The 15,160-nt window shown below is 40.7% G+C and overlaps 1 protein-coding gene and 1 long non-coding RNA gene across 2 annotated transcripts in view; one reads left to right on the top strand and one right to left on the bottom strand.

Annotated features, from left to right (window-relative positions):
• Nucleotides 1-3,274: 3,274 nt before the first annotated feature.
• Nucleotides 3,275-15,160, bottom strand: part of LOC126761296 (uncharacterized) — a 159,117-nt gene continuing 147,231 nt past the window's right edge. Inside the window, exon 3 of the long non-coding RNA XR_007667354.1 lies at nucleotides 3,275-3,497. This is a non-coding gene — a long non-coding RNA (uncharacterized LOC126761296). The remainder of the gene's footprint in view (nucleotides 3,498-15,160) is intronic.
• Nucleotides 3,448-12,345, top strand: LOC126761292 (toll-like receptor Tollo). The gene has a single exon (XM_050477341.1). It carries the CDS (start codon nucleotides 4,216-4,218, stop codon nucleotides 8,488-8,490), a length of 4,275 nt encoding a protein of 1,424 aa, XP_050333298.1. The 5' UTR covers nucleotides 3,448-4,215; the 3' UTR covers nucleotides 8,491-12,345.

A 15,160-nucleotide genomic window follows, 5' to 3' on the forward strand; every position in this document is an offset into this window, starting at 1 on the left:
TTCGAAACTGAAAATATTTTTATTTTACACAATTTGTGTTTGAAAAATTTTTGAAGCCCTTTTTTGAAAATTTGAAATCGAAAATTTTTTCAATATTGTTTTGAAATTTTTTGGAAATTTGAAACTGAAAATCTTTTTTTGAAAGTTAAAATTTGGAAATTTTTCGAATATTTTTTTTTTAATTTTAATTCGAAATTTTTTTAATTTTTTTATTTAAAATTTGAATTAGAAAAATGTCTCAAAAAACTGTTGACAATTTTTTCACTGCTCTTAATTTGATGTATTGTTTTAAGCGTTCAGCTTTTCAATGCATGCCACAAGTCAAAATTAATTTATGCCACACTTAAAACGATTTGAAAGTTTCATACAAAACATCATATATTTTCAAAAATGTTTTGAAAATATGTAAATGTATGAAATTAACAATCAATCAAACATCAAAACTGCTGCCGGTAGATAAATAAATAGAGAGGCAAACAAAGTTTTTTTTTTACAATGAAGCGTTTAGGAATTAAAATACAAAATTTTTCGAAAAACCCAAAACAAAACTATTCTTTGATTATTTATTTTTGGTTGTGAAAAGTACACAACTTAGAAGACAATTGATTTGTTTATTACTGAAATTTGGAACAACAAGCACTTGACTTGCACTTCAACAACAAACAGCCGGAATATTAAAAAACTCGTAAAAAAGCTATCGTAAACAAATAATTTTCGAGAGATAATAAAAGTGTTTCGTATTCCTCAACGAATTTCTATGCAAAGAACAGCTGTGCCGAGAAATACTGCGAGGCAAATACATTTGTATTTCGGTGACGTTGATACAAATCTATTAATCGCAGCAGAGAAGGTAAAATAAAATCACAGTCTGCAGCAGAAAAATGTGTTCCGTGATGATACAAAATTTCCTAATGATCAGAGCGCTAATTTGGTGCTCAGATGATCTGACATTTTAATTGAGTGAGATAACCGAAAAATTTCGAGCATAAAAGAGTAGTTTGCTCATTCAATTCATTGCAGCTAATATCTTAAATGAGCGCTAATGTTTATCTATCATTTATTCGACATTATCTCAAAGATAAATAGCTCAAATTAGTAAGCGCTCAATAGCAAAATTACTAACTGAAGATATTTCCACTCAATTTGAAAAATAAGTTTGCACTTATTCAAGAAATTCAGTTATCTAGATAAATGTTAGATTAGAAAAACTGTTGTAAACCCAAGTAACACCACATTTCTAACGTTCACACCGGTCATCTTTCTTACTCAAACTCCTCAACCACACCGCTTCAACTCTAAATCAATATTGGGAGCTACTCATAACACTCATTCGGCTTACTCTCCCACCAACTATCCATCATCTTACTTACTCTCCCTCCAACTATCCACAACCACTTTCATTCAACACTACCCTAATTATGAGAACTTTACATAATGCTACTCTAGCATTGAGCGCCGCTCACCACACTCATACGCTTGGTTAAGCGGCTGAGCGCAAAAAGCAGTCATCTGAACCCATAAAAAACTCGTCCAACCGGTAGGACTTGTGTCAATGCCTTCTACCGTCGACTGCATTGCGCTGCACTGCATATTATTGTTGTTGTATATGTTATTGTTATTGCAGTTGGCGCTGCTGGTTAAGGCATGTTTTATGGTGTTTTCTTCAGATTTTGCTTTTTATTTGTTACTTTGTTCATGTGTAAGTAATTCTAATGCATGGCTGCATGAAGATCGCTCATTTCCGTTGCACTTAGAAGGTGCGCTCAACGCGCTCAAATTGTTGTTGCATATTGTTGGTAATGCCGAGTTTGGGCTGCGTACGCATTGAGCGGGCGCTCTATATTTTATTCAATTAAGCAGATTCATCTCGATCAAATCGTAATTTAAGTTGACTTGCTTGGGCGTGAGATGAATTGCTTGATTTTGCAAGAATCGTCAGTTCTTGAGAGTAGTATTATTTATCTCAAGTACATGAAAAATCTCAAGTGGCAACTTCATATCTAAGTAGCACCAAAAGACTTTTTTAAATTGTTCTTAACACTCTAAACTCAGCATTTTTTTAACATTTGTCAAATAAGGCATGAAAATCCGTTCGGTCATAATTTTATAAAGACCTATACGGTTATCTGATAGCAGGTAGTTTTTTTTAATACCAAGAACTCGCTATTTTTTGGGTAATTTTAAAGGTAGGCATATATATTGGTACTTGGAAAGTTTCGAAAAGTCTTGAAAATTCTTTGGAAAGGCTTACTGTATACCTGAGCCTGACCACGTTTATGAAACTGATGGGAAAAAGCTTCAAGATCCTGCAGACATAAAATAGAGTTCGATTCACAGAGTGTCGTTTCCTAAGCACAAGTTCATCTACTCTGATCTGTTCATCTCTTTTCTCACAATAGATCAGTCAATCCTTAAACTCAATGAGGAAATATGTATGTAAGTTAGTTTGCTAAATGCAAAAATGCAAACCGCTTGTTCGAAACATTATCTCTTCAAGATCTTAGTTGAATATGAGTCTTAAAGGATCAAGAAGGCGTTCTCTAACCGCAGATTTTACAGCTTTTGATCGAAAATCGAACCCTAGATAAAGCGCACCAGGCTTTCCTACAACATCACTTGGGTCACAACGTGCAATTGTTTTTAGAAGCAAGCGCTAATAATCTCAATTAGCATACGTTCAAGTTATCCATAGAAAATCGATGATTGAAAATTTAAAGAAAGTTAAATTTTACAGCAGAGACTTTGTGAGCGCGAAATCTTCAGTTTTGCTCGAAGTGGTTCCAAAAATCGTACAAATTAAAAACTAAGTAAAACCAAGGAGCTGCCGCAGTTACAAATAGCAGCTATCTTATCCAGCAAGCTAGTGTTTATCTACCAAACTCAGAGTTATCTTATGCAATTCTATGAAAAACGCGTCTTAGATGCTCCAGACAACATCCAACTACATATATATTTGCGCTCAGAAGAGCACATGAATCGCCGGCATAACCCGCATAAAAACAACAATACGTTTAACGTTCGATTGCCGCTCAAATAGTGATGAGCAAACAACAAACTCGAACTGGTTCTGAGCGCGCTGATATGCGCTCAAAGTCAAAGCCAAAGTTGCTTTGCCGTTAATGTGAGCATACCCAGCAAATTAGAAAACTGAAATCATAGATCAACCACCAAAGTGAGCACTGCCCGCGTACGCGCTCTCTCATGCTGGTCTCGCAAGTGCTGCAAGACTGTCTGCATCGCCTGATTTCTTACTCAAACAAACTCACTTACCTTATTGACTGCCCAGGGCACGCTCACTGCCACACTCAGCTCGCCACTTTGTTTAATAATGCATTTTATATGCGTGGTCTCCGCCGCGCTCTAGCTACTCCGACCAGCTATTTGGCATTTACTTTTAGTAGTTAATCGACTGCATGCACTTTGAGTAATCAGTTTGTGAGTAGAGTTCGTGACGATCGCACAACTTCGCTGTGCACGTCGGCTGGTTTACAAAATATCTAAAAAGAAATAAAATATATGAGATTTATATATGTGTATACAGCGGTGTATATATCTACATATAGTTAAGTGTTGACACAAGCATAAATGCGAAGAATAATTTTTTTTAATAAAATTGAAGTGCAAAGTGCTGGCTATAGGCTCTACTCAAAGTATTAAGAAAAAACAAGGTTGACGCAGGCAAAAAATGAAATTCGACCAACTCAACGAATTTATTTAAACGCTTACAAGTTCGTTTCGTACGCCGCAGACAACACTTGGATTACGGGTTTCCGGTAGCGCGGCACAGAAAATAAACTATTTGCAACAAAAAAGAAGCTAAAAATATTAAACAAAAAATTTAAAAAAAAATTGAATTTAAATAAAAAAATTAAAAAACAACAATAATGCAGCGCAGAGTGCAAAAGTGTGTAGTGGCACAAAATTAGTGCGAAAAATTGAAAAAAAAAATTTTCTTGCAACAAAATAAACGCATAAGTCACGCCTAAAATGCGCAAATTAAAGAAATAAGGTTTCTAACGCCACAAACATAAGCAACACGCTCATAAAGTGTGCGCGTGTGTTAAAATATTTGATTAATGTGTTTGTGTGTTTATGCGCTGAAGCAAGAAATCTCTGCAGCAAAGACGCACAACCCAAAAAATCACAAATTATCTACGAAATCAAACAAAATTCAATTTAAAAAAACCAAAATCAACACAAAATTCCAACAACACAATGTCCACCAAAATGACACTCATCTCCAAGACCATTCTCTCCGTGCTCATCACCGTCATCATACCGGTGCTCGGCGCGGCGCTTAGCAAAACAGTGCTCTATCAGGCGCCCGACGAGTGTCGCTGGTCCGGCACCAGCGAGGCGGACATTACGCTCGTCTGCCATCTGCGCACCATCAACTCGGAGTTGGAGAACACCAACTTCAGCGTTATACAACCACAGAATACGATACGTCTACGGCTGGAGTGCAATGATGCGCTCTTCTTCCAGAGCAGTCTCAGTCCGGACTCCTTTCGTTCGTTGGTCGAGCTGCGCGCGCTGACCATCGAGTACTGCAAACTCGGCAATATAACGGAAGGCTCGTTTCGTGGCTTGCAGGATTTGCGCAATCTCACCATACGCACGCATAACGGTGACTGGTCGACCATGTCGCTGGATATAGCGAGCAGCAGTTTTAGCGAATTTCGCCAGCTCGATCGTTTGGATTTGAGCTTGAATAATATCTGGCTGATACCGGATGGCATGGTGTGCCCGTTGAAGGTGCTGACACAGCTCAATATCTCGCATAATGAAATACAAGATATTGGCAATTTCCACTTTAGCGCGGCGTTGAGCTCACGCAAGTCACGCATATGTGGCACATCGCTGACGCACATCGATTTGAGCGCCAATAAGATTGCCAATCTGCCATCGGCGATCTTCTCCGGTTTGGGACGCCTTAGTAATTTGAATTTAGCGCGTAACGGCATGAACTTTATCGCAGATCGCGCTTTCGAGGGCTTAGTCTCGCTCTCCATTGTCAATCTGTCCGGTAATCGTTTGACCTCGCTGCCGCCAGAGCTTTTCGCCGAGGCGAAATATGTTAAGGAGATCTACTTGAAGAATAACAGTATTAATGTGTTGGCGCCTGGTCTCTTCAGCGATCTGGCTGATTTGCTGGTGCTGGACTTATCAGCGAACGAATTGAACTCGCAATGGGTCAATGCCGCCACATTCGTGGGCTTGAAGCGTCTGGTATTGCTCGATCTGTCAGCGAATAAGATTAGCAAGCTGGAGGCAAGCATCTTTCGTTCGCTCAGCTCGTTGCAGATATTGAAACTGGAGGAGAATTACATCGATCACATACCAGACGGCGCCTTCGCCGATCTTGCCAACTTGCATACGCTCATCTTATCCAATAACCGCATATCGATGCTGGGACCGCACACATTGCGCGGCCTGTACGGCATACTCGTGCTGAGTCTCGACTACAATGCCATCACGAAAATAGACACGCAAGCATTGCGCAATTGCTCGAGCATACAAGATCTGCATTTGAATGGCAATAAGCTGAAGAGCATACCGGATGCGTTGAGCGCTGTGCCGCTGCTAAAGACGCTCGACATTGGCGAGAATCTAATTAAGAACATTGAAAATACCAGCGTTTCGGCAATGGCCAACTTGTATGGCTTGCGTTTGACGGAGAATAGCATTGAGTTCATACGACGCGGTGTCTTCGATCGCATGTCATCGCTGCAGATACTGAATTTGTCCGGCAATAAAATCAAAGGCATCGAGGGGGGCGCGCTGCACCGCAACACACAGCTGCAGGCCATACGTTTGGATGGCAATCACTTGAAGAGCATCGATGGCTTATTCACCGAGTTGCCAAATTTGGTGTGGCTTAACATTTCGGATAATCGCTTGGAGAAGTTCGACTACTCGCACATACCGACCGGTTTGCAGTGGCTGGATGTGCGTGCCAACCGCATCACGCAGCTGGGCAACTATTTCGAAATCGAAAATGAGCTTAGCCTGAGCACATTCGATGCCAGCTCGAATATGTTAAGCGAGATTACGGCGAGTTCGATACCGAATAGCGTGGAGGTTTTATACTTGAACGATAATTTGATCAGCAAAATACAACCGTACACATTTTTTAAGAAACCCAATCTGACGCGCGTGGACCTGATACGGAATCGGCTTACCACGCTGGAGCCGAATGCTTTGCGCCTATCGCCCATACCGGACGACAAGGACATACCCGAATTTTACATTGGCCACAATCCGTTCGAGTGCGATTGCAATCTAGATTGGCTGCAGAAGGTCAACAGCGAGTCACGCACGCAACCGCAGCTCATGGATCTCGATCAGATCTACTGTAAGTTGTCGTATGCGCGCGGTAAGACGCACGTGCCGCTAATCGAGGCTAAATCGAATGAGTTCCTCTGCAAGTACGAGGCGCACTGCTTTGCTTTGTGCCACTGCTGTGACTTCTACGCGTGCGACTGCAAAATGGAGTGTCCCGATCGTTGTGCCTGCTATCACGATCAATCGTGGACATCGAATGTCGTGGACTGCTCGCGTTCCGCCTACGATCGCACGCTGCCTTCGCATATACCCATGGACGCCACGCAACTGTATTTGGATGGCAATAACTTCCGCGAACTCTCCAGCCACGCATTTATTGGACGCAAGCGTCTAAAGGTGCTACACTTGAATCATTCGCGCATCGAAATCGTGCACAATCGTACATTTTACGGGCTGCTTGAGCTCGAAGTGCTGCAGCTGAACCACAACAATTTGCGTCAGCTGAATGGTAATGAGTTTCAGGGTTTGGACAATCTGCAGGAACTGTACCTGCAACATAATGCCATCGCCACCATTGATACGCTCACTTTCACGCACCTATATCACCTGAAAATACTGCGGCTCGATCATAACGCCATCACCGAGTTCGCTGTTTGGAACTTCCTGCCCGCGTATCTGAATGAGCTGCGGCTGGCGGGCAATCCGTGGTCTTGCAATTGTGAGTTCATCGACAAATTACGTGACTACGTCAATCGGCGTGAATCTGTGCAGGATAAGGTGAAGCTGCGTTGCGCACTGCTCGCCGGTAGTAATGCAACAACGACTGACAACAACAGCGCAGGGAGCGGCCAACAAGTGGATGCTGAGCAATATGCCATCTACTTGAGTGGCGATCCACTGCTGGACGCGCAAACGCGCTTCGTCGCCTGCAATGGTGGTCTGCAAGCGCCACAGCATCAGTCGCCTTTGGGTGCGGCAGATCCCAACGATAATGTGATCATCAATGGCAACATGACCTCGACGAAAATGATACTCTCACAGCCGCCGATGCATGAATATGTGCCGATACTCGTAGCCGTCTTGACCAGCTTCGTTTTCGTGATCATCTGCACGCTGCTCGTGTTCATCTTCCGTCAGGAGATGCGCGTCTGGTGTCACTCACGCTTCGGCATACGGCTCTTCTGCAATGCGCATCGCGATGTTGACAAGAATGAACGTGAAAAACTCTTCGACGCCTTTATCTCGTACAGCTCGAAGGATGAAGCTTTCGTTTGCGAGGATCTAGCGCCTATGCTCGAACAAGGTGACACGCGCTACAAGCTCTGCTTACATCATCGCGACTTTCCGGTTGGTGGTTATATGGCTGATGCCATCGTGCAAGCTATTGATACCTCAAGACGCACCATTATGGTGCTCTCCGAGAATTTCATTAAATCCGAATGGTGCCGCTTTGAATTCAAATCGGCGCATCAGTCAGTGCTACGCGACCGTCGACGCCGGCTCATACTGATCGTGCTCGGCGAGGTGCCACAAAAGGATATCGACCCAGAACTGCGTCTCTACTTGAAAACCAACACATACCTGCAGTGGGGTGACAAACTGTTTTGGGAGAAGCTGCGCTTCGCCTTACCCGACGTGCCGAACAATCAGCGCCGCATGCGCAACGCTGGCGTGGGCGGTTGCACCGGTGTAGGCGTGCACATGCCCATCGCTCAGCTGCCACCCACACATCATCACCATGCACATCACATGCTGTCAGCGGGCGCTGGTAGTGGCGGCGCTGTCGGCAATATGTCAACCGGCGCTCATCACATGCACCACATGCATCCGCAGGCCGCGCTGCAACATCATCAGCTACAACATGCCAGCTTCCGCTCGCAAATGCATCACAACATCAATGGCAGTCGACAGAATCACAATCGAAACAATTCGGCCGCCGCGGCGGCTGCAGCGCAACAGCAACAACACCAGCAGGCAGCTATGCTAATGGGTGCGCCGGTGCAGTGCGCACAACTGCCGCTGCCGCCACAACAGTCACAACAGCTGCTGCCGACAGCAGCCAGCGCAGGCGCGCCACCTAGCAGCATACAACAGCAGCAATTGCCTCCACCGCCATGCCCCAGTCCGCGCAGCATCACGACGCAGTCCTCAGCGGCGGGTGGTAGCTCGCAGAGTTCCGGCCGCACAATGGGCGTGCATATCTAAGAGTTGGGCGCTGAAGGCGCCAGCAGCGGTAGCAGTAGTTTCTAATGTGTAAGTGAACGCGCGTGTGTGTATGTGTTTATAAACAACTGTTGGTTTAGTGGGGGAGGTGTTGTGTGTGCTAAAATTGACGCAGTAATGTGCGCGCTGAGCGCTTCAATAGGCTAGACGTGGCTATAGTTTGCTAGTGGTGTGGCAAGTGTATTATGGAATGCTGACAAGCTAACTGCAAGCTTTTGGTAACTGAAGACCCCTTGCGTTCATCAACTTTTCAACTGTGTTGCATTGCGCTTAGTTCAAACACTATTTCGAATATCAAAAATTTTACTTCGAGCTTCGTTTCTGGGTCAGCGTCATTTGTGTTGTGCTTGAACATTATCAGCTAAACTGCAGATCTTATATGACGATCGGCTATTTACATATTACTAACGCGCTCACTTGCGCACAACATTCACTAATATGGTGCTACTCTCATCCGCAGACACATGCAACTTCATTGCTGTCTGCATTTTCGCCTTTCACATTTTGAAATTTCCATTCAAAAGCGTTTTGTAGGCATTTTCCGAATTCAGGTCAAACAAATCGCCGAAACAAAACTCAACAGCTGTGTGTGTGTGCGTTCAAAGGCAGTATTTTCGGCAGTAAAAAGAAAAACAACGCCGCGCTGCATGCAACGCTGGCACGAAGCACAAAAATACCAACAAATACATGTTGAAAAACTATTTCTCAAACGTATTTGCTATTAAATTAAAAACGAAAAAACAAAAACAACAAAGCACGGCGCGTCAATAGGCGAAATTCGATTTGGCATTGAACATTTACTTCGTGCAACATGCCTATTGGCACATATTGCTTTGGCATGCTTTGTGCAATTGTTTGAGTGTATGTGTGCAGCGTTGTTTGCCACTTTTTGTTGTTGTTGTTATACAATTTTTTTTGCGATTATGTTGCAATGAAAGCAGTTAGTCACGTTAAAGTTGTCGCCTGTTGGCTTGCTGGCTGCGTGACCGGCGCACCGCAGCTATTGTCTGCGCGTCTAAATCAAACGGCATTCTTTTGTACTAAAATAAAGTTATTTTTTTAATAGACGCAGAATTTTTGAAATTAATTGCCGTGGTTAGTGTGTAAAGTTGTTTGATTTTTGTGGCAAGAACTTTTTCATTTAATGATTGTAAATTCTATTTTTAACTAAAATTAAATTTGCTGATTTTTCATTTCTTGCAATTATTTTGTGAAATTTTTGTAATTTTTTTCTTGCCACATTTGCGTTAATTTCGTTAAGGGGCGCCTTGAACTTCGCTGACTAATTAAAAACGCATTCAAAACGACTGCCTCAACAAGCATTTTTGCTTGAGCGCAACAATTATTTTACAGCGGCTTGTTAGCTCGCATTTCGGACATTTGACTTTAACCAAAAAACGCAACAGTTGTAAGTTGCATTGAAAGCAGTGTGGCAAAAGCTACAAAAATGCTTACATAGGCGGCCAAAAAGTAAAGACAAATCGAAAAAAATAAAAAAAGAAATAAAAAATTACAAAAACCGAAACGTACAACCGAAACGCATACAAAACTGTGCATATATTTTGCCAAACAGCAACAACAAATCGCCTGAGACAAGCTAACCGCATTAATATTATGTTGGCCATGGCAATGTTGCCACAAACTAGTTGCCGCACACAACTCTGCGCCTGCGAATGTTATGTATAGTAGTTGTTATTGGCATATTGTTGTTGTTCATTATGCACGTTTTACATTGCAAGGCAGCGTGCTTTTGGTATTATTGTTGTTGCTGTTTTATATCAAGTTGTTTTTCCTACTCACTGGCCATTATGAGCTTCCTGTGCTCCAAAGCGCTACAGAAAATTGATGTTGCATGCAACAATCATAAAAAGGCACCGAACAAAAATATTGTTAAAAAACAACAACAACAACTATGCAGCGTACAGAAAAGTTCAATGCAAAATTGCAGCTAAAAGTAATAAGCGAAATAAGAGCAAAAGCCAGAGCAAGAAATTAAGTGGACGCAAACACAAAGTTGGCTACATAAAAAGCGTGCAGACGACTGCGGCCGGTTACAGAGAATGGCATAATAAAGTAACAACAACAACAACATAAAACGGTAACAAAACAGACACAAACAAAACGACTACGAAACAGCGCTGAAAAGGTAGACAGGTTAAGCGATCGATAAAGTGTTCGAGAGCACAAGAGAGAGCGAAGGAGACAGGTATAGCGAATGAAAGAGAGAGAGCTAGCGATCGTCAAAGAAACAACTTTACGCGTCCGACTGCCAGTTAGTCGCTTAGACGGTAGACAGACCAACAGACAGCCAGCTGCAAACGTATGTCGACCCAAAAGCGACACAGCGTTGCTTAGGTAGAAAAAGAGGCGGCCAAGTGGATCGCCAGACATGCACTTGGTCGATCGACGGCGTCAAGCAGCAAGATCGTTGCTTCAGCTACAGCACTTGATGCCGCACCATAGTGTGCTATTTGAAGATCGACCTGAGATGAGGTAGGCAAAAAGTGTTGGAAGTAAAGAGCGAAGCAGACGAACAAAAGGCTGTGCAGAAGGCGAAAGTAGGTGCCACAGGCGGCTGAACTGGCAACAAATAGGGGAAGAGACAGAAAGACAGGCAAGCAGTAATAAAAATGCTGTATGCGAGTGTGTTTAGTGAAGAAAAAACAAGACAAAACAGTTATACACAACTCAGCAGGGTACGACGCAACGACAAGTAGTCAAACGATGAGCGCGTCAGAGCGTCCGATCGATACGTTGATTACGGCTAGCGCGCAAAACAAATGTGACTGACATAGATCGATTTTTCGCTCACTAACGCGGCCGACTTTTTGACGGACTCTGTCAAGCGCGTTGATGACTGACCGTTGCATGATTTTCATATAACGCTACGGTTTAGTTTAGTTAAAAACGCAACAAAAATAGTAATCAACAGAAAGAAGTAACTACAGCAGAAAATTTTTGGGCAAAATGTGAGGCAAAGTGGGCAGAATATAGAAATATTGCAGGCAGCGATGTTTAAAAAATTTAAAAGAAATATTTAGGAATATTTATTATTGCTTTTTAACTATTATTTTCGCATTCAGCTCCGCAAGTTTTCGATGAAAGCTAAAAAGTTCTTCAAATGGCTGCCTTTTCTACTGCATTAGATCCAAAAAGCTGTCAAACCTTTTGAACAGTATTAAAAGTTTAATGAAAGCCCTGCTAAACTTGAGTGAAAGCTCTAAACTGGAGTGAAAGCTCTAAAGAACTGAGAAACTTTTCCAGAAAAACTTTGACTGCTTTTTTTATCGCATAATTTGTACAAAACAGCATTCGATCCAAAAATCTGTCCAAATGTTAAAAATATAATGAAAGCTTTGCTAACTATGAGTGAAAGCTCAACGCTAATAGGAAACTTTAAGCAAGGATTCTCTAAATTTGATTGAAAGCTTCACGATACTGCGACAATTGATTGAAAGCTTTAGAATACCTTGAAAAGCTCTTTAAAGCTTTCATGCACTTCGTGAAAGCACGTAGCCACTAAAATTAGCATTACAGTCCGCCGTTTGTTACCACAAAAAATAAAGAAAGCTCGCACAATTTAAGTCTAACACACGATTTAAGTACTGAATTATTTTTTTTTTATACTTTTTCTAATAATTTGTATCATTTCACCATAAAACACAAACAAACACAATGCATTCCATATTTTTATGTAAAACAGCATTATTACCCGCATACACACCGCACTCACCTCATCAACAGCAAAATCATTGCATTTATTGTACTAAATAACTTAAAATTGAACTTTAATTGTTAAATAAATTTTAATATTTTATTATATAAGCCTAGTATATAGCAACAAAAACATTGTGATATGTATGTAAAGAATTAAAAAATATTGTATAGACATATTTAAATTGTAAAATACGAAAAACCGATTAGGAAACAGCGTCTACTATTAGTAATGTAAGAAAACAATGGTGAAAAGCCGCTTAGCTCTTAAGCCAACCAGCATACTACGTCCTACAATTTAATTTAATTTTAAAACGAAAAAACATAGAAAATATTTTAATGCAAAAAATGTAAACAGAACTATAAAAAATAACGGTAAAAGTTAATTTGAATAATTTGAAAAAATAAAACGAAAATTTTGTTAACCAAAAGTCATTAGCACTACTGTAAATATTCGAAGTAATCGAGCATTGAGCATGTGAAACCGTCCGCCTTCGGCAGAACTGTTTAGGGGTGTGGCCAAAATGAAAAACACAGTGTTGCATTTGCGCCAAAACTATGTACTGTTAAATTGTAAATATTATTTAGTCACAGTTGTAATGAAATTGTAAGCAAATAACAAGAACGAAAGCAAAAAGCTAAGATTTTCTGCCATTTTAAAGTCCATTCTACCGACTCTTTAACTCCTTTCTTCCTTCTTCTAACGCAATAAACATTTTAGGCGTACTTAAGTGGCGAAGGCTTTTCCTGCAGAGCAAAACACATGCATACACGCATAACAGCATTCATATATATTACATAAATATATATGTATACGAGTACATATGTATGTATGCACATGCTGTGCTTTGTACTGGAAAAGCCAACGCTGCATGCCATATTATATAATAAATAATGAAACACCACAATAAATACAACAACCAACAGACTGTGAGGTAGAAATGTAAGCAGCGCACAGTTAGATGCAATAAACTAATGTTATATAAGACAATAAAGCTTTTGATGTCTAAGGCTTAATGCGCAGCGCCGTTTGAAATTTGTTATCTTAGACTCTGTCTCGCATGCGTACACAGCCTTAGACACTGGAAGTAAAGCGAATTATATGTGTGTATATGTAAAGCATAAATTTCCGTTGAAAATAAAGCGAGCATCCTCCGAAACGAATGTTGACTGACTGATTACTTTAGTAAGCGGCAATTTTTGTATAGAAAAACAAGTTGATAATAATAAAGCAAATGACAGTTAAGCGCGCTTAACTTTGTAAACTAAAAACTAGGCTGTAATAATTTAAAAATTTAAATAAAGAATACGATTGTAAATATTTTAAATATAAGCCATTTTATAGTATTGAAAATAAAAAAGCTAAATATGAAACGAAAATGAAAACTCTTTTATTTCAACAGCAGGTATTATTTAGTTAAAATTTTTTTTTGCTGAAAAAAAATATTAAAAATTCTTTGAAAAATATATTTTATTAAAAAAATAATGAAATTTGAAAAAGGGGACAAAAAAGTTCACTTCAGTTGCAACGAAGCTACAATACCCTTCATATATACAAAATAGGCCTCACAAAAACTGGATTTGGATCGCTCAGCTTGTAGGGCAACTACATATGTATATGCTATAGTGATTCGATCTGAACAATTTCTTCTGAGATTACTTTATTGCCTTAAACTATGACCCATATCAAATTTCACGAAGATATCTCGTCAAACAAAAAAGTTTTCCATACAAAGACTGAATTTTGATCGCTCAGTTTGTATGACAGCTATATGGTACAGTAGTCCGATCTTACGATATTTTCAATATTGATGCTACAAAAGTAGACCGATAGGGACAGCAAACAACCCCATATTTTATTCCCGGTCTTTTGACATTTATCTTCAGTAAGGTTTGCCATTTCATCATGGGAAAATATACTATACAACAATGAGTCGAAATCAATAAAATATACACCGAAATTCGGAGCCAGTGAGGTCAACTTTAAAAGTGCTACGTCCAACTTATGGTCGTCATAATCGTCCTGTCAAGTCAACAATCGATCGTCTAGTGGAAAAATTTGAATCCACTGACACAGTACAAAATGTTCCATGGCAGTGAGACAAAGAAGTGCCCGCAATGTCGAGAAATTTACTGCCGCTTACGCATCAAATGAGAAAGACACAAATCTGTATCTCACACGTCGTTTTCTAACGCTTGCCATCTCTGTGTGATCGTTGTGGCGAATTTTGCAAAAAGATCTTGGTCTACATCCTTACAAGATCAAATTGACGCAAGAACTGAAGCCGCTTGACCACCAGAATCGTCGTATATTCGTATTTCTGACTGAATGACTTCGTCATTAAGCAAAATATGCATTATTGGTCTGGCAGCAATCCACACGTACTCCATGAGTCACCTATGCATTCCGAAAAAATTACGGTTTGGTGCGGTTTATGGGCCGGCGGCGTCATTGGGCCGTACTTCTTCCATGATGATCAAGACTTTCACGTCACTGTTAATGGGAATCACAAGCTCAATGACAACCGAATATTTTTGGCCCGAATTGGATGATATAGACTTGGACAATATGTGATTCCAACAGGACGTTTGGTTTTTCGCAGAAAAATATGCGTACTTGGCGACAAACTCTTCATATATGTAAGTATCTCCACAAAAAATATGTATGTATGTATGTATATGTACCTCTCAGAGCAAAATAGCAATATATTTAAAACATATTTAAATTGCATATTGACTTTTCGCCAAAAATTAAAACTCAAACAATTTTCCGCATCTGCCATTTGTTCCAGCCAGCCTTTCTGCTGCTGCTGCGCTGACTTTTCGAGCATTTCTCAGTTACCATAACGGAGTGCATTTGTTACGGTCATCCGCTAATATTTGAAAGTGCATACTTTTGCGAAGACATGAACGGCCCTATATAAGCAGGCATACTAAC

Source organism: Bactrocera neohumeralis, chromosome 6 (genome assembly GCF_024586455.1).
Source record: "Bactrocera neohumeralis isolate Rockhampton chromosome 6, APGP_CSIRO_Bneo_wtdbg2-racon-allhic-juicebox.fasta_v2, whole genome shotgun sequence".
NCBI lineage: Eukaryota > Metazoa > Arthropoda > Insecta > Diptera > Tephritidae > Bactrocera > Bactrocera neohumeralis.

Excerpts from the sequence above, each read along its gene's own strand:
- LOC126761292 (XM_050477341.1), top strand. The coding sequence starts at position 4,216 with ATGTCCACCAAAATGACACTCATCTCCAAGACCATTCTCTCCGTGCTC.